The 19934-nt window shown below is 42.9% G+C and overlaps 1 protein-coding gene across 1 annotated transcript in view; it reads left to right on the top strand.

Moving 5' to 3' along the window:
- SEPT10 (septin 10) overlaps positions 1–19934 on the top strand; it is a 38907-nt gene that overhangs the window by 3597 nt on the left and 15376 nt on the right. The window contains exons 2-5 of the mRNA XM_006873046.1: positions 1493–1613; positions 2264–2459; positions 13358–13544; positions 17258–17419. Of these exons, the coding sequence (XP_006873108.1) occupies positions 1493–1613; positions 2264–2459; positions 13358–13544; positions 17258–17419 (666 nt within the window). The remainder of the gene's footprint in view (positions 1–1492; positions 1614–2263; positions 2460–13357; positions 13545–17257; positions 17420–19934) is intronic.

Below are 19934 nucleotides of genomic sequence, written 5' to 3'. Positions count from 1 at the left end.
ATGAGACCCTTGAAAGCTCTGACGGGCTCCTTTCCACTTCCCGTTTTCCTTTCTCCTTTTTGCTTTTTGTCTTTAGCAGTCAGGCACATAGTTGAAGTGTGTGTGGCACATTTTTTAGATTCCTTTCTTTCTGGAATTTTCTCGCCAAATTCCTAACTGACTTCTCACCACAGTGCTGTGGCGACTGAGAAAAAGCTACATCAATGTGCACCCCACTTAATAAAGTTTTCCTGTGCAGTTGCACTTAAGTGACTTACAAGAGTTGCTTGTCCTGGCTTCAGTGACTGGATGATCAGAGTTCAACTCGAAGAAGAAAGAAGAGGAAAAAAAAGTAATCTGATGCAATTTGATGAACTTGACCTACACCTATGGATGCAGTAGCTCAAAAGAGGAACAAATCCTTACAGCAAGGATCATTCCCACCCCCTCCACACACAGAGTAGACAGGGATGGGCAACTTGGACATTGACTACCCAGAAGTGACTGGCTTACAAGCTTTCCAGAGGGAACCTAGATCCAGAGGGCATGGAGGAAGGTAGAATCTCCACTGAGTGGGATCCAGTCTATCTAGGCAGGGCTGATGAAATGAAATTCTGATAGGTCTCTTGTGATACAATAGTGAATAATTGTTATCAGGATTGTGAGGGTTGGAAATGTAAAGGTAGACGTTTTGTAGCAAGGAGGGGAGTGATTAACTTTCCAGTCTAGGAGCAGAGGTCCCTGGGACCATCAATGGAGAGAAGAGCGGAGAGCGGGACCCTACCCAGAGAAGCAGTGATGCATGAAATGGAGGCAGAGACGATGACGTGGAGAGATGGAGCATCTGGGGACTCTAGACCCAGAGAGGGAGAGGGGCTGTGTGCTGATGACTGGGGGGCAGCCTTGCAGGGTATACCCTATGGTTGGTTGATGATACATGGAGGGGATTGTAATCATGGCAATGAAACGATATACGATAGGATGAATGTAAAATTAATGTTCTCCCATGTAAACTATCACATAATTCACAATAATATTAACATTAAGTAAATAAGAGTTGCTTGTAATTGTTAGTTAAGAAGGTTAGTTTACCGTCAGTTGGTGTGTTGTTATTACGAGGAGTTGGAACTGTCTCATTTTGTACTGCATGTTTTTCACTTGGGATTTGAATGTACAAATTTTCCAAGTTACTAAGAAATGTGTCATTACCATCTCTAATGATTCTGCATGTTTCACTTTGTGAATGAGTACACCATCGTCAAAGAGCATTTGTTTAGTTTTTGGAAGTCACGTGTTTTGATTTTTATAAATAGTGGTGTGGTCTTAGACATAAGTACGTGTTTTGAATGCCTGGTTGCAACATTCTTTTATCACCACTTTACTTGTGTCTTGGGTGAAGCTGATGATTGTAAAATCATTCGTTTCTGGGATAAATTACCTTCATCCTTGGAAAAGTGCCCGGATCCGACTTTAATCCAAGTTCTTTGTTGTTGCTGCTTCTGTTTGCCTTCAGCAAAAGAAACAAAACATTCGATCCTTAACTATGTCTGGCCACGTGGGTTTTGAGAGTTTGCCTGATCAGCTGGTCAATAGATCCATTCAGCAAGGCTTCTGCTTCAACATCCTCTGTGTGGGTGAGTACCAGACTCTCTGGGGGGCTTGTTCCTACTTCCTGTTTCAGAAGCAGGATGACGGTGCTCCAGCAGGGGGAGATCTGACCCCAAGTTTTTGTCAGTGTTGAGATTCTGTCTGTTTTGGTTTTCTTGCCAATGCTGCTGTAAACATCTTTGTTTATAAAAACAACCTTGGCTCTGAGTAACTTAGCGTTCACCCTCCTCTGTCCTCTGCTTGTGACCAGTGGGGCCACTTTCACGGACACCCAGCCCTGGACACTTAGAGAGTCCTGGGAATCACCCCAGGGGACCTCACTTGATTGTGCTTTGCAGACACTGTGTTCTCTACAGTTGAGTTCATGGCCACCCTGCGCCAGCACGGTGGTCAGCCCCGTTCCCTAAAGGCATGTGCTCACCTCAGAGCTCTGTGCCACATTTTAGTAATCCTCGCAGTGTGTCAGACTTGTTCATAACGCTGTTGCACACTTAAGAGACTACAGTATATGTAAAGGAAACTTACGTGTGCACTGGAAACCAGAAAGTTTATGTGAAAGCGGTGGTCTGGAACCAAACTTGTATTATTTCTGAGGTAGGCCTGTGAAGGAGTTTGGCCTTACTTTTCTTCTCTGCCGTACAGTGAACCTCTGAAGAGACGTCTTTGCTTATTTCAGGGGAAACCGGAATTGGAAAATCTACGCTGATTGACACATTGTTTAATACTAATTTTGAAGACCACGACTCCTCACACTTTTATCCACACGTTAGACTTAAGGCTCAGACATACGAACTCCAGGAAAGCAACGTGCGACTGAAGTTGACCATTGTGAATACAGTGGGATTTGGTGACCAAATAAACAAAGAAGAGAGGTTTGTGTTTTTGTTTTCTAATAAAATAAGTTTTTATTATATCAAGAAATTTGCTTTCTTGCTCCAGGTCTGTGATATGATTTTTTCCTACTACTGTAATTCATGGAGACCAGGTGTGGCACTGTTGGATAAACACTGGACTGCAAGGTCGGTGGTTCAAACTCACCAGTCACTCCTCGGAAACCCTACACAGGGTCACTGTGAGTTGGAGCAGACTAGACGGCACTTAACAACCACATTGCAATTCTTGCCGTACCTCCCAGACTGTGGTTTCTTTAAATACTTAAGGAATGTTTAATTCTGATTTGATAATTGCTATTTTTTCTTATCCATCATCAAAGTATATTGAGTGATTTGTACTAATTTTCATACAGGATCTTAGTTAAAAACAGACATACAAGTGCAAATATATACAGTGACCAAATACATGGTGCTAGTGGTAGTGGTGTGAAGTGCCGTGGAGTCGGATCTGACCCACAGCACCATGTACAGGGTTTCCCAGGAGCGGCTGGTGAGCTTCATCCGCCGACCTTGCAGTCCAAACCGACTTTGCAGTCTGGTGCATTAACCCAGTGCCCACACTGGTACTTCAGATACATGGTATATGCATTTTTTAACTGAAATGGCCAGTTAACATTATTAAGCATTTCAGGAGAGAGGTGATAGCTTTTTATTTGTATTTTATCGTATGTTATTTCATCTGTGGTATGATGAAGACTGATTATAGATTATATCACATGTATGCTTTGAGGTGGGTAGTAGATTGGGGCAAAGCAGTAACTTTGTTTTCTTTCAAAATGTTTACTTTTCATTGTAAGTAATTTGTTTATATTCTCAAGTCTTCTTTAGAGGGAAAATTCGTGTGCACTAGTAGCCTCTGGCTTTCCTGTGTCAGAGTATCGCCTTTTCATTTGTGTTCTGTTAAGGAAGCAGAAATGAGTTTCGTAGACCTTATGAGAGAATCAGGGAGCACAGCACTCATGGGGGATGTTTTGTGGGCCACTCTGCCTTCGGTGGGTAGTGACCTGGGAGTGGTCTGAGTGCCGAGTGTCCAGGGTGTCCCAGAGCCACAATCTCAGGGGTTCATCTGGTCTCTGCTGCTCCAGGAAGTCTGGTTGTTTTTTTTAAAAAGTAGTTTCTGTTTTGTTTTAAAATTTCTTCCTTTTCACCTGGGACCTTGAGCAAGGAGACACCATATGTTAAACAGTGAACTGTGAACCACAAGGTTGGCGGTTTGAGCCCACCAGCTGCTCCATGGGAGAAAGATGACGCTTTTTGCTCACGCAAAGATTTAAAGCCTCAGACACCCTCTGTGGGATCACTGTGAGTCTGAACTGATGTGCAGCGCAGGCACATAGCAACAACAACAAATCAGGGACCATCTCTGGAGTCCCTGGTCAGAAGTGTTGGTAGTGGTACCAGCACCATGTAGATGAGGCTGTTGTTTCTGGAGACAGTTCATTCTCTGTACTAGGCCGTCTTTGAGTCTTTGGTGGCCTTCTTTCTTTTGGGCTGTGGATGAGTAGAAGACAGTGGCTGGATCTTAGATGGCCACCGGTAAGCTTTTAAGACCCCAGATGAGACTTACCAAACTAGGATGTAGTCCACTGCTTTGCGAACTTGTAGTCCACTGCTTTGCGGACTGTATTGTACCAAGTGACTGAGTTGCCCCACAGTTCCACGGTCCTATGCCCTCAAACCCAGGAAAGCAATTCTGTGAGGTATTGATTATGTCCAGGGAATATCTATTACTGTGCTCCAATGTGTTTTCTATTTGAATATATCTGCATCACACATAAGTGTGTGTATACACATGCCTACAGACACGGACTTCTGGTGCGGCGCTGTAGGATCAGCACTGGACTGCGAACCACAGGGTCAGCACTTCAAACGCACAAGTTTATTCCGTGGAAACCCTATACACTGTGAGTCAGAGTATGCTCGACTGCACTTTCAACAACAGATACACAGGAAGGCAGAGAGGCAAACTACTTCTGAAAGTTTAGGCACTGAAAATCTCAGGGCTGGCAGCAGCACACTGTCACATACAGTCCCAGAAGATGAAAACATTGTGAATAGCACCAGACACTTGTCACCTATGGTGCCAGAAAATGAGCCCCTCGCAGGTTGGAAGGCACTCAAGATACGGCTGGGAGAAACCTGCCTCCTCAGAGTTCAGTTGATCATGATGACTTGAGTGCAGAAGAGTTATAGGGCCTTCATCTGCTGATGGGGCCCAATTCTGGATGAAGAGAAACAGCTGTAAACATCCGTGAATCAGAACATAGAATGTCTGAGGTATGAATCCAAGAAAAATTTGGAAGTTGTCAAAAATGAAATGGGGAGGTGGATCAGCAATACCACAAAATACCAGGTGAAGAGGGTTCAGGGCAGAGCTCCAAGACTCTGAACCACAAATCTAGGAATATTTAAAAAGTGTGAAGGCTTATAGCTATTGGAACTTGTAGTGGGAGTAAGAAATCACATATTTTTTAATCTGCCAGGCTCGGTGGCCTGGAGCTGACAACTTGGGTGGGACCAAATGGCAAGACCAAGCAGGGGAACAGACCCACCATGAAATAACACTGTGGGAACCTCAGAGCAACGGCAGACAATACACTGTGTCGGTTTTGCTTTGTTCTGATTTTTTCTTTCTTTCTTTTTAGTATCTGTTCATTGCCCCCCCACCCCCACCCCCCACTGTTTGCTCACCTCCATTGTGGTGACTAGAGGGTATGCCTGAGCGAGTGGACACCCTCCACCACCACCACTGGTGGGTTCTTCTGCCATGCGTGTGCACAGATACTCTCAGCCCAAGAGCTGGCCCTGAATTGTTTTTTAAAAGTGAAAAGGCCAGAACAAGGGGGAGTGGAGAGGGAAAGAGAGTTTAAAAATAAAGCAAGTCGAAAATTAAATTAAATCCTGTGGTACACCATAACAACCCACAGTGGCATCGTGGAATTTATCAGGTGGCTTTGGAGGCACGAAGTTGAAAGAGGACATTAAAGTCATACTCATATTAGGCTACAGATTTTTTGTTGTTGTCTTTACTCCCTTCTATCTCTTTTCTGTGATTATAGACTACAGTGTCCAATCTAGTTTTTTTTTCTTGTTTTTTTATTTTTATCTGTTGCTGTTTTGATGTTTTATGCTCCCCTTTTACCTTTGGGGGCACTCTTTCTCTGTATATATTACCAATAGGAGTCAGCAGCTGCTGCCGTATAGTCAAGCTGTAATCACACTCTATAAATAAACACCTAAACCCAGGCAAGAACCAATACCAACTGCCATATACCAGGGAGGCAGATAACACCTGGGAAAGTTACTCTGAGTTAAGCAATAAGAAGAGTGAACAGGGAAGTCCACATTCCTGATCACATCTACCTGGAGGCAATCAGAAAGCATAAAAATTTACCAAAACACATACTCGATTAAGTATTAAGGCCACAGATAAACACTAAACATGTCCAAGAAGCAAAAGCAGATGACCAATCAGCACATGTCCAGACAAGATAAAATGTCTGAGACAAATGACCTAGAAGTAGACCTGGACTCCATTCTGGAAGGAGGGCAGGCCTTGGAAACACCTGAGAAGGAATTCAGAAAAATGATTATAAAATGTTTCAAAAACACTTTACAATGGAGTTGAGAAAAATAAGGAAGTAGTCAGGAAAGTGTTACAGGAACAATCAAATAAGATAGATACAGCATTGAAACAATTCAAAACCTACAGAAAGAGGTCTAAACGATCAATAATAGAATATCAGAAATAGACAATACTCTGAAAGGGCAAAGGAGTAGATTTGAGGAGATGGAAGGCAGAAACAATGAGCTGGAAGAAAAATCTATTAATACCACTAAGAGAGAAGAGCAAACAACAACAAAAAAGGATTAAAAAATCTGAAAAAGGTCTAAGATTCGTGTTCGACAACATGAAGAGGAGTAATTTAAGAATTATCAGCATTCCAGAACAGGAAGAATCAAACATGTCCACAGAAGAAATGGTTGAAGAACTGCTGGAAAAAAATGTCTCTAACGTCCTGAAAAATGAAAAGATAAACATTCAAGAAGCTCATCGAACCCCAGGAAGGATAGACCCCCAAAAGAAAATCACCGAGACATATCATAATCAAGCTCTCCAAAATCAAAGATGAGACACTTCTGAAAACAGTCAGGAAAAACAGAAGTGTCACAAAGGCAAGCAAGTCAGATTAAGCTCGGATCTCTCAGCAGAAACCATGCAAGCAAGAAGGCAGTGGGTAGACATATATAAAATCCTGAAAGAAAAAATATTGCCAACTAAGAATCCTTTATCCGGCAAAGCTATCCATCAACTATGACGGTGTAATCAAAACATCCCAGGATAAACAGAAGCTAAGGGATTTTGCCAATGCTAATGAAGATGTGGAAAGACTGGGACGCTCCTGCATTGCTGGTGGGATTGCAAAATGCTCCAACCTCTCTGGAAAGCAATATGACACTTCCTCAGAAGGTTAGAAATAGAAATACCTTATGATCCAGCAATTCCTCTACTCGGTATTTACCCACAAGAAAAACGAGCCACAACACGAGAAGATACATGCACACCAATGTTCATAGCAGCACTGTTTACAATAGCAAAAAGATGGAGACAGCCAAAGTGCCCATCAACTGAAGAATGGATAAACAAACTGTGGTACATACACACTATGGAATATTATACTACCTTGAAAAATAACAAGGAAGCTGTAAGTTATCACATAATATGGATGAACCTTGAGGACATTATGTTCAGTGAAATTAGTGGCAAAAAGAGAAATACTGCCTAGGACCATCTGTAAAAGAAAAAGAACCCATACTAAAGGGGCGGAAGGATATTCTCTGCAGATTACCGGGATGTGGGGAGTGGGGTGAGGGGAGGGGGAGTGGAAGGTGGAGCATGGGGCAGAGGATAGTTTGGATAATAGGCACAGGATAGTTTGGGTGCTAGGGAGGTGAGCAATACACAAAAAGGGGCGGGGAATGGAAGAACAAAGCAGATGGGAAAACAATTAGGCAGGTTTGCATGGGCTAAGCGAGACAGTGGTAAATAATGATGTGTGCACAACCTTGGAACAACGGGGCTCTGGGATACAGGGATTGAGACATGGTTGGAATGAGGAAAAGTGGGGAATAATGTTAAGATGCTTGGCTTTCTTTTGAATCATGGTTTTCCTGGCATACCATTATAAAATTGACACTTGAGGGGGAGAGAAAGGAATAGCCAGAAATACCACCATAGCAAGCTTGTAAGTCTGTCTTCTGCCTATAACTGATTGGAATACCTAAAATGGGGCTACAACTAGCGCAGTGAAAGAGGCTTCCTGCAGAGCCTCTGCATTACATAAGATCATAGATGGAATCCTGAACCACACCCAGAATCTTCAGAGATGGGAAATTTCCACTTGAAAGGATGGGCAGACCCAGCTGGAGCGGCTAGAAAAACAGAGGATACTTCTTGAAAGAAAGACTGACAGGAAATTTACAAAACAATAGAGGAAGTCTGACTGATTACTACAAGAACCAAGCAAGTTGCTCACCCAGGAGAAATCAAGGCAAGTGGTCAGGTCTCCTCAGGGCAAACCCCCTTTCAAGAGTAAGACTCAATGGGAATACAGGAGCAGACATATGCTCTGATTGGTGACTACGTTCATCACTGAAAAGGGAAGTGAGGGAGAAACAGCAATGAAGCTGCGAGCTAAGCCCTACAACGTTCAGTAGACTTCTGTGAACCTGCTTGGAGACCTGGTGTCAAGACCTGGGGACTCTTGAGCCCAGAGTCAGTGACATAGCCACAGAGGACTAGAGTGGAGAGTCAAGCGTCAAGCTGATAAGAAGAGAGGGCATGTGCACAAGAACACCCACACTTGCAGATAGTACCCACTTGACCTGGCTTCAATGGCTGGATGATCAGAACTCAAAGAAAGAAGAGGAAAAAGTAATCTGATACAATTTGATGAACTTGACCTACACTTCTGGATGTAGTAGCTCAAAAGAGGGAACAAATCTTTACAGTGAGGATCATTCCCACCCCCACCATACACAGAGTAGATAGGGATGGGCAACTTGGACATTGGCTACCCAAAGTGAGGGGGGGGGGCGGCTACAAAGGCAAGAAGTGACTGGCTTACAAGCTTTCCAGAGGGAACCTAGATCCAGAGGGTGCAGAGGAAGGTAGAATCTCCACTGAGTAGTATCTAGTCTGTCTGGATGGGTCTAATGAAAGGAGATGGGGATAGATAGGTCCCTTGTGGTACAATGGTGAATAATTGTTGTTAGGACTGACAGCAAGGGTTGGAAAAGTAAAGGTGGACATTTTGTAGCAAAAGGATGGGAGTGATTGACTTTGCAGTCTAGGAGCGGAGGTCCCTGGAACCATCAAGGGGGAAGAGCGGAGTGCGAGACCCTACCCAGAGAAACAGTGACACCAGAGATGGAGTCAGAGATGATGACGTGGAGAGATAGAAAGGCTGAGGACTCTAGACTCAGAGAGGGAGAGGGGCTGTGTGCTGATGACCGGGGGCAGGCTTCCAGGGTTGATGATGCATGGAGGGGATTATAACCATGGCAATGGAATGATATATAATAGAATGAATGTAAAGCGAATGTTCTCCCGTGTAAACTATAACATAATTCACAATAAAACATTAAAAAAAAAAATGAAATGGTATGAGTGAAGATCTATTCTGTGTGTTACTGTGTTGTAATGGATTGGTATTGACCACTTTGAATTGAATAATTATATGGTTTACTGTGATGGGAATAACAAATTGAAGAGGAATTGGGGTTGCATTCATCTCCAAAAAGAGCGTTTTGAGCTCTCTCTTGCTGTACAGTGCTGTCCGTGGTGACACCTGTGAGGAAGAGAAGTTAATTACCAATTTATTCAAGTTTTTAAACTAATCACTGAAGGCAGTACTGATGAAATTGACGAATTCTACCAACTTCTTCAGTCGGAAATTGATCAACCATGCAGTGAAGATGCACTGATAATTACTGCTGATTGCAATACAAAGGTTGGAAACAAAGAGGAAGGATCAGCAATTTGAAAATATGGTCTTGATGCTGGAGATCCCATGATAGAATTTTGCAAGACCAATGATTTTTTCATTGCAAATACCATTTTTAAACAACCCAAAAGGCAACTATAAAAGATAGTTGGAATACAATCACTAGATGGAATATACTAGAATCAAAAGAGATGTTGGAACAGTTCAATATCATTAACCAAAGCAAAGCCAGGGGTTGACTGTGGAACAGACCATCAATTGCTCATATGCAAGTTCAAGGTGAAGCTGAAGAGAGAAGTAAACAAGTCCATGAAAGCCAAAATATGTCCTTGAACATATCCCACCTGAATTTAGAGACTGTCTCAAGAACAGAGTTGATGCATGACCCAAAACCAGAAGAGAGCACCCTATAGGAAGAAAGAGCACCCTATAGGGAGAAAGAGCACCCTATAGGAAGAAAGCAAAAAGTCATTAAGAAGACAAGGAAGAACAAAAGAGCCAAAATGTGACCTTGAGTTTATGCCATCTGAATTTAGAGACTGTCTTAAGAAAAAACTTGAAACATTAGACACTAATGACCAAAGACCAGCAAAGCTGTGAGATGACATTAAGAACATCATACAGGCAGAAAGCAAAGGGCCTTCAAAAGACATGAAATAAAGACCAAATGAATGGACTATGAAATTTGCTCTCCAGCGTAGAGATACTAAAGCGTGTGGAAGAAATGAGCACTTCAAAGAGCTGACTAGAAGACAAAGCGAAGTGTTGTAATGAAGTATGCAAAGACCTGGAGTTAGAAAACCAAAAGGGAAGAGCACACTCAGCTGTTCTCAGGCTGAAATAACTGAAGAAAAATTTACATCTTGACTTGGAATACTGAAGATTCTATGGACAAAACATTGGGTGATGCAAAAACATCAAAAGGTAAACAGTGAGTCACTGTACCAAAAAGAAATTGTCAGTGCTCATCTATCTAATCAAGAAGTAGCAAATGATCAAAAGTCAATGGTGCTGAAGGAAGAAGTCCAATCTGCGTGAAGATACTGGTGAAAATCAAGGCTCCAGGGATTGGCGGAATGAATACAAATTGAAATGTTTCAACTAACGGCTGCAGCACTAAAGGTGCTCAGACATTTGGAAGACAGCTACGCGGCCAATGAATTGGAAGAGCCCCCTATTTGTGCCCATTCCAAACAGAGATGACACAACGGAATGCGGAAGTCATCTACCAATATCATTAATATCACACCTAAGGAAAATTTTGCTGATGATAATTCAAACATGATTGGAATAGCACATGAACAGAAAAATTGCCGGAAATTCAAGCTGGAATCAGAAGAGGACCTGGGGGAACATTGCTGACATCAGATGTCGCTTGGCTGAAAGCAGAGAATACCACAAAGATGTTTACTGTGCATATGGACTGTGCAAAGGCTTTTATGACTGTGTGGATCATGACAAGCTATGGATAACATTGTGAAGAATGGGTGTCTCAGAACATTTCATTGTACTCATGAAGACTCAGTACAAAGACCAAGAGATATTTGTGAGAGAATAGACCAAGGAGAGACAGAATTGTTCAAAATCAGGAAAGGTACGCGCCGGAGTTGTATTCGTTCACCATACTTATTCAATCTGTATTCTGAGCCAGGAATCTGAGAAGCTGGATTATATGCGGAAGGCATCAGGATTGGATGGAGAGTCATTAACAACTCACTATATGTAGTGGGTTGTTGACATGACCTTGCTCACTGGAAGTGAAGAGGACTTAAAATACTGATGAAGATCCAAGTCTTCAGCATGGATCACCCCTCAATGAAGAAGAAAACAAAAACCTTCACAACTGGACCAATAAATACCATAAATGGAGTAAAGATTGAAGTTGATAAAGACTTCATTTCGCTTGGATCCATAGTCAATCCTAATGGAAGCTGTAGTCAAGAAATCAAACGATGTATTGTATTAGGCAAACCTCTTAATGTACTCAATAACAAAGATGTCAGTTCAAGGACTAAAGTATGCCTGAGCCATACCATGGTACTTTCACTCGCCTCATATGCATATAAAAGTTGGACTGTGAATAAGGAAGGCTTTAGAAGAATTGATGCGTTAGACTTACGGTGTTGGATAGAATATTGAAAGTACCATGGTAGAAGTACAGCCAGAGTGCTCCTTAGAAGCCAGAATGGTAAGACTTCGTCTCTCATACTTGGAACACGTCATCAGGAGGGACCATTCCCTAGAGAAGGGACATCATGCTTGGTAGAGTAGAGGGTCAGTGACAAAGAGGAAACCCCCCAGCCGGAAGATGGGTTGGCACAGTGACAGCAGTGATGTCTCAAACATAACAACTGTGAGAAGTTTCAGTTTCTGCAGGTAGATCCCAGGTGTGTGTTTGGTGTGAGGTGTGGAGTCTGTTGCGGTTTCTGCAAGTAGACCCCAGGCGTGTGTTTGGTGGGAGGTGTGGGGTCTGTTGCGGTTTCTGCAGTTAGATCCCAGGTGTGTGTTTGATGTGAGGTGTGGAGTCTGTTGAGGATTTTGCAGGTAGACCCCAGGTGTGTGTTGGGTGTGAGGTGTGGAGTCTGTTGTGGTTTCTTCAGGTAGACCCCAGGCGTGTATTCGGTGTGAGGTGTGGGGCCTGTTGGCGGTTTCTGCAGGTAGATCACCACCATTAGTTATAGACTATTTCCGTCCCACTGAAGGAACTTTGATTCCTTGTTGAAAATCAGTTGTCCATAGGTGTTTGGATTTAGTTCTGAGCTCTCAGTTTTATTACCCTGGTCTCTCATTCATGTTGTGTTGTGGAATCAGCGCTGGACTGCGAACCACAAGGTTGGCTGTTCAAACCCATCAGCTGCTCCTCAGGATCCTTATACAGGGTTGCTATGAGTCAGAACCAACTTAACAACAGCAATCATTGAACCAGTGCTGGGCTGTTTGGACGTTGTTGTTACTTGCCACTGACTGTATTCCTACACAAAGAATTTCATAGGGTTTCTCAGAAGCAGCTGACAGGTTTGAACCTTGGACCTTGAGATTAGCATTAAAGTGCTTGTCCTATGGTTCCCTACCAGTACTCCAATTAAAGTGACTCATAGCTACCCTGCGTAGGGTTTCTGAGGAGCAGCTCATGGGTTTGAACTGCTGAACTTAACCCAGTGCTAATCCTACAGTGCCACATCAGGAGTCCAGGAGAGTGAACAGTGGCATTTACAGATGTCTTAGTAGGATTCTGTGTTACTTTCTGGGAAAAGTGAATCCTAATACTAACCTGTAAATTATTAATAAATTTTATTGGAGTTTTTAATTGTCACATATGAGGGGGCTTAAAAAAGTTTGGGATTAAAAGATAATGGAATTTTTCCACAAACGTTTTGAAGTTTGCTTGTCATTTCCCACATGTTAACTTACCATTTTGGGAGGGGAATCATGTTGGTTGAGGTTAGACCAGTTGCCCAAGGACCACTGACTAGGATTTGTAACAGGCACTCTGATTATCAGTTGAGTTCTTAGAGTGTTCAAGGTCTGACTTGAGGACAGCTTGTCCTTGTCCTTGTCCTTGCCCTTTAGTGTTTATATAAATTTGCCTTGCCTTTGAAATGGTTGAACAACCCGGACCTCAAACAAATGGTTCCGCATAGTCATTTGCTGCAGGTACAGATTTTAAACCAACAAAAAGGTTAGATGAGGCCCATATGTGTCAATCTCATGAACCTATCTGTACATTCCACCAAAAGACACAGTTAGAAATTAATCTTCTTTGTAACATGGAGGTGGTAGTTCTGGTTTGGGGGAAAAAAGATACATAAGATACTGCCTTTGACCTCAAATAGTTTACCGTCTGTCCTAAGTACTCAGTTCTGTTTTCAGCTATCAGCCAATAGTGGACTACATAGATGCTCAGTTCGAGGCCTACCTCCAGGAAGAGCTGAAGATTAAGCGGAGTCTCTGCACCTTCCATGATTCCCGTGTGCACGTGTGTCTGTACTTCATCTCACCCACAGGCCACTCTCTCAAGACTCTCGACCTCTTAACCATGAAGAACCTGGACAGTAAGGTGGGTTTGGAAAAGTAATCAACTTAGACTTCAGTATTGATTTTCACCTGTTAATGCATCTTCAGTGTATGTCTGTATCATACCTTTTGTTTTTTTCTGTACATTTAGAAAACATTGGCTGCTTCAATCTTAGCTGATTTTTCAGAGAAATTCATTTCAGAAGGGGAGAACTCTTTTCCAGGGATGAACTTGTATGCCCGCACATAAGCATTCGTCTCCATTTTTTTATATAGAATTTACTTGACACTAATTTCATGTGCGGCACTCACTATTAAGTGAGAACGTCTTTGTAAAAGATTGTTTAATGTTTCAGGAATCAAAATTAAGGTATTTTAATGTGCACCATACAAAGAAAGCCTACTTGTGAATTTTGATTTAGGAAACTATTTGTAAATTCCAAGAGTTACTAAAAATATCCTAATTTCAGAATTTTTGTTTATTTTTTAAAAGATGGTTAAAAACTGTTTATACTAAAAATAGTTAATGTCTCTAGTTTTCCCTATAAAGCGGGATTCAGAGTACAAGGGTGTTTCTCGCCCCTAACTACTGTAAAGGAGTCCTCGGGGGGTGGTCTAGGATCAGCACTGGACTGCTAACTGCAAGGTGGGCAGTTCAAACCCACCAGCTACTCTTGGAAACCCTGTACAGAAGAGGGAACGTGCATGCTTATACACTTTTGAGAGAGTATCAGAATGATGATTATGATGATGTTGTTAGGTGCCCTCAAGTTGGTATCGACTCATAGCGACCTTATGCATAGCACAAGGAAACACTGCCCAGTCCTGAGGCAACCTCACAGTTGTTGCCACACTTGAGCCCATTGATGCTGCTACTTGGTTAGTCCATCTTGCTGGGGGTCTTCCTCTTTTTCTCTGACCCTCCAACTTACCAAATATGATATCCTTCTCCAGCGATGGTCCCTAGTGACAATATGTCCGAAGTATGAGAGACAAAGTTTTGCCATCTTGGCCTCCAAGGAGCACTCTGGCTGCACTTCCTCCAAAACAGATCTGTTGGTTCTTTTGGCAGCCCATGGCACTTTCAATATTCTCCTCCAACACCATAACTCAAAGGCATCAATTCTTTTATGGTCTTCCTTATTCACTGTCAAGCTTTCGCATCCATATGAGGCTATTGAAAATACCATGGCTTGGGTTAGGCATATTACATGCTATAATATGAACATAGCACAGATTATTAATGATAAGATTCATTCTCTAGTCTTCTCCAGAATTGGTGATTTAATGATACTCTGTTTTTCATAATAAAATATAAACGATCCAGTGAAAATAAGCACCGTGCCTCTGTTGTTTTGTGGAAGAAGGTTGTGTCAGATGGAGTTGTTTTCTGCCTGGCTCCGCTCTCTGGCCTGGAGTAAAATCCGCTGGAGCCTGAAATCTGAAGGGTTTGGTCTGTGGAAGTCTGTGGCCACAGTCAGAGCCCCAGCCCCGTTCTGAGCCCTGACTGATTCAGACGCCGCCTCTGACCACTGAACACGGAGCTCTTGGTGGTGCTGTGGTAAGGCACTGGGCTGCTAACCATGAGGTCAGCAGTTCAAACCCACTGACCCTTCCGAAGGACAAAGAGGAGGCTGTGTGCTCCCGATTCTGTGACAATGAATTTTTGGTGTGGACCTCTGAACTGCCAAAGAGACGATAACAATGAGCAGGATAAATCCAGGAATTTAGGGAGCGGCCATTTGCCCTCAGGAAAAGCAGGTTAACCCTAGTGCTGACACAGGAAAGGGGGGGATGGGCTTTTCAGAACAAAGGCAGATGGATGAAGGGCAGTTACCCGTTTGGGTCCTTCCCTTTTCTAGCCTGTTAGAACAATGACTCTCCTGAGTGTTGTTACTGCAAACCTGGACAAGGACCTTGTGAAGAACAGTCTGAATGGTTCACTAGTTTTCACTTATCTTTGGAAGAATAAAGCTCTGGTTGCTTACTGGGTATGAGTCACACTGCTGATTTCACGGTTGGCAGTTTCATAGTACCAGCTGCCCCGCGGGAGGAAGATGAGGCTTTGTGCTCCCGTAAAGATTTACAGCCTCGGAAACCCTGTACAGGGTCGCTATGAGTCAGGACACTACCCCCATCACTGTGACATAATTAAAGAATAGCTAAGCCTGATAGGAGCTCTGGTAGCGTAGTGGTTACGAATCGGGCTGCGAACCTAAAGGTCAGTGGTTCGAAACTACCAGCTGCTCTGCGGGAGAAAGATGAGGCTTTCTACTCCCGTAAGGATTTACACCCTCGGAAACCCTGTACAGGGTCGCTATGGGTCGGAACCGACTCGACGGCACGTAACAACAACAACAACAACAAAGCCTGATACTGGAGTCCTGGTGTGGCGCTGTGGGTTAATGCACCAGACTGCAAGGCCAGCGGTTCAAGCTCCTTGGAAACCCTATACAGGGTCGCTATGGGTCGGAACCGACTTGATGGCACTTAACAACAACAACAAAGCTGAAAGCTTAGACTTCTTGTCCCTTTTTATATACTTTGACTAATTTAACATGAAAATCATTGACCCAGGATTGTTGGGAAATTTTCTACCATGAATTTCCTAAATAGTTAGAAAACACTGAAGAAGAGACAAAAACAGGATTACAGTTCTCACTTTATACTTGCCTTCTGAAAACTGCCATGTGATCTCATTCCCTTGACACATGTGACTACAAAGGAGGAAATGGGGGCGGGACCAACCAGCCCTTGAATTATGGAGACGTGAGTCTCTTGCGGAGACAGTACATTCGCCTTGCTCAGGACGGGCCAACATCTGTTGGGTCTGTGATTGTAAGTCTCTTGTCTCTGGCTTGTGATACGACTTTACGTAGCACTGAGAACGTTGTTTTAACGGTGCAGCATGAATTTATGACATCTCGGTAACCAGATGGCACTGTTGGGGCGAGGGTGGCAGGAGCCTGCCGGAGTGAGAGCCAGAGGGACAGACTTCAACTTTGTTGAGGTTACTGGATGAGTACTCAGATTATGAACCCAGCTGATGCTGAGCTCGTCTGACTCACGCTGACCTCCTGTGTGTCCGAGTCAAACCTGCTCTGTGAGGTTTTCATTGGCTGAGTTTTCAGCAGTCAATGGCCAGGTCTTTCTTCCGAAGCACTTCTGGGTAGACTCCAAAGTTACCCAGCCAAGCGTGTTAACTGTGGGTGCCACCCAGGGACTCCTACTTAGATGATTAAGACGTGAAAAAATTAAGCAGACCATTTCTGTGTACTACTTACTTTTTATTTATTTTGTGTGTGGTGGAATTGTAAGAGAGTTTGAGGGAGAGATTTCTAAACCTTCATCAGATGGGAGATTATGTAAACTGCTTTTTAAAGGTAATAAAAATAAAGCCAGATTTTGTAGGAATGGATGCATACAGGCCACATAGAATGACAATCCGAGATTATCGAGGTCAGGGACTGGTTGGCTTTACTGTCTGTCGTTACTCCTTTAGCCTTTGCAGGGCCTGTGGTCCGCTTTCAGCACTCAACTGTGCTGTGTAGCCTGGAAACAGCACAGACTATGCAAGTGAATGGGCAGGTTGTATCCCAGTGAACCTTTATACAGATAATGATGCAAGAAACACTTTTGCTGACCTCCTCGGATGAGGAAAGTCACTGCCAGAGACTGATGGTTTAAATGTGAAAGATTGCAGGATTAAAAACAAATCCTCAATTATGAGATTTTGTTTTTCTTTTTTCTTAATAGGTGAACATTATACCAGTGATTGCCAAAGCTGATGCAATTTCTAAAAGTGAGTTGCAGAAATTCAAGATCAAGCTCATGAGTGAATTGGTTAGCAATGGTGTCCAGATATACCAGTTCCCCACGGATGACGAAACGATTGCTAAAATCAATTCTGCAATGAACGTAAGCTCCTGTGGACTGTTGACTCTGTATTACATGTGAACGGACACAAACAGATTATTTGTTAGTAACGCTGCTGCTAATATATTTTCACTTGTCTCTTCCAAAAGTGACCTCAAATCAGGTGAATTTTCAAAAAGTCCAGAGTAGAAAAAATTTTGTCTTTGAGTTGGAAAAAGTATAAGAAGAATGTATTTTTTAGCCTATTTTTTTCCTTCTTGCTTTCATTTAAATAAAATGGTACACTTCTGAGAATGAGATATGCCTTTCGTGCGTGGAACTCAACTTCATTTCTTCGGAATCAGGGCTCACTGATAGGTCTTCACAGCCTCCTTTAGAAGACTTTAAATCGTAAAATGTTTAAAGTCAAGGAGATTTTTTACTCGGAATTTTAAGTTCATTGTCTTATACCTGCCTGTTGAAGAAATGACTGCCTTCTTTGTTTTATTTTCTTCAGGCTTACACATTTTTACATAGCTGATTATATTTTGAACAGTGATGAATTTCAGAGTCCAGCCCATTTTGAGACTGTTTACTTATTTACAAAGTGGTGAGGATTAAGTCTCACTGCCTTTGTTAAGTGCCTGATGCCACCACTCAAGAAATGTCAATTCCGTTTCTTCTTTTTAATGATTTTTTATACTCAGTTTCTATTGTTATTCTTAAGTGCTCTCAAGTCGGTTCCTGTCCATAGTGACCTCATATAGGATTTCTGAGGAGAGGCTGGTGAGTTTGAATCACTGACCTTGAGGTTCAAACCAACCTTATTAAAGATACTCGAATTCAGTATTCAAAAAGCTGGCTAATGTGAACAAAGTGTTCTAAATTCTTTTGTGTTAAAGATCTAATTTTATTTCCTGTGCTCACCTGGAATACATTTTCTGAAAGAAACAATTAAGAGAGTAAATTATGTTAATTGGTTACTATAAGGCATAATACTTAAACTGTGTATGTGAGACCTTCCCCAGTGTTAACCCTCCAGTGCAGACAGATGATCTCCATTCCTGTTACTATATCCTGGCTCAGAATCTCCTGCTTACCTTAGTGTGCCTGTTGGTGATTGTAAGGTTTTCTTGAATATATATGGAGTTTTTTCTGTGTTTTCTTTGTTTTCCTTGATCTTTCTATCAGTCCTTTGGTGGTACCTAGTCATCATTCTTTTGGAATCTTTTCCAGGTAGCTCCATTACCATTTCTTCCTCAGAAATGTGTTCTGGCTCTGCATCTTGGTCATTTGTTTGAGCCATTCTCTCTTGTTCCGTTGTGTGTGCTCAAATTTTCATTGTCTCCAGGGCACTGTGTTGTTGCCATGTTTTTATTAATTGATGGTTGTATATTGATGTATTCTTAGGCTCTCACCAGCTGTCTTCCTGTAGGTTAGAGAATGGAAGCATTGTACCATTCCCCATTCTCCCTTCATGCATCTCAGTTAGGGTGGGATTAGCGGATGTTGGCTGCTGTCTATCACTGATCAGATGGTACAGGATCTGGTATTGGTTTTTGCCCAGTGGGTGGAGCTGCAGAGGGCATGGTGGGGGCTGGGCTCTTAGGACATGGTTACCGTCTCCTTCAGGTGGGAAAGAAGAGAACTGCCCCTAGTACACACACAAGAAAAGAACAGAATAAACAGATAAGCAACCAAGAATGACAAGAGAAAATAGGTGGGAAAAAAGGAATATAAAAACTAAGAAGAGAAAAAAGGGAGAGGAAAATTGAGCTTAGAAAACAAAAGTAAGAAAATAAAACCAAAACTTAAGAAAAAAACAGAGAGAGGGAAGAAGAAAAGAAAAAGGGAATAGAAAATAGTAAAGAAATATCAAAGGACAAAAAAAGAAATCAGAAGAAAAGAAGGAAAAACAAAAGCAGAGATAGAAAAGATAGAATTCAAGGGCAGGGAAAGAGAAGAAAGAATAAAGAAGCAAAAACAATGACAGGAAAAAAAACAAAACAAAAAGCAAAAAACCCGCAGTATCGTGGTTGGGTCCAGGAGGATTAAACTGGGGCTCCTGTCAGCCAGGAAGCTCATGATGGGGGTACGGCAGGGCCGTGGTAGCAGAAACCCTGCTCCTTGATGGGGTCCCTGTAGGCCTAGGGGTTCTGTATGTGCAGTCACCCAGTCTGGAAGTAGTTGGTGGAGGCCCCTGATGGAGCTGGCTTCCGTGTGTTTAGACCACAGGGCAGCTGGGGGCTGGTCATGAGGGTTTCTGCTTAACCTCATGCTGTTCTGGTGTCTCTGCGGTGGCCTCCACCTCACACCAGTGTGGCCCCAGCTGTGCTCCCAGAGAACAGGTGAGGGTAGGAGCTGGCCATACCTCTGGTCACAGGGAAGCAGGAAGAAAAAGAAGGCATTTCACTGCCCCTTCGCCTGTGTGACTCTGCTCTGCCAGGCCACTTCTGTCACCAGAGAGCTGCCCACAAAAGCTCAAGATGGCCGCGCTGCATCTGGCCAGCTTTCACCGATCTGTCTCCCTTGCCGTCCCTGCTCAGCTTCTTCTCCCAGCAAGTACTCAGGCCACTTC

The sequence above is a fragment of the Chrysochloris asiatica genome, unplaced genomic scaffold (genome assembly GCF_000296735.1).
Source record: "Chrysochloris asiatica unplaced genomic scaffold, ChrAsi1.0 scaffold00220, whole genome shotgun sequence".
NCBI classification, from domain to species: Eukaryota; Metazoa; Chordata; class Mammalia; order Afrosoricida; family Chrysochloridae; genus Chrysochloris; species Chrysochloris asiatica.
The sequence above is the reverse complement of the archived record's forward strand: the minus strand, read 5'-3'. Positions and strand labels throughout refer to the sequence as shown.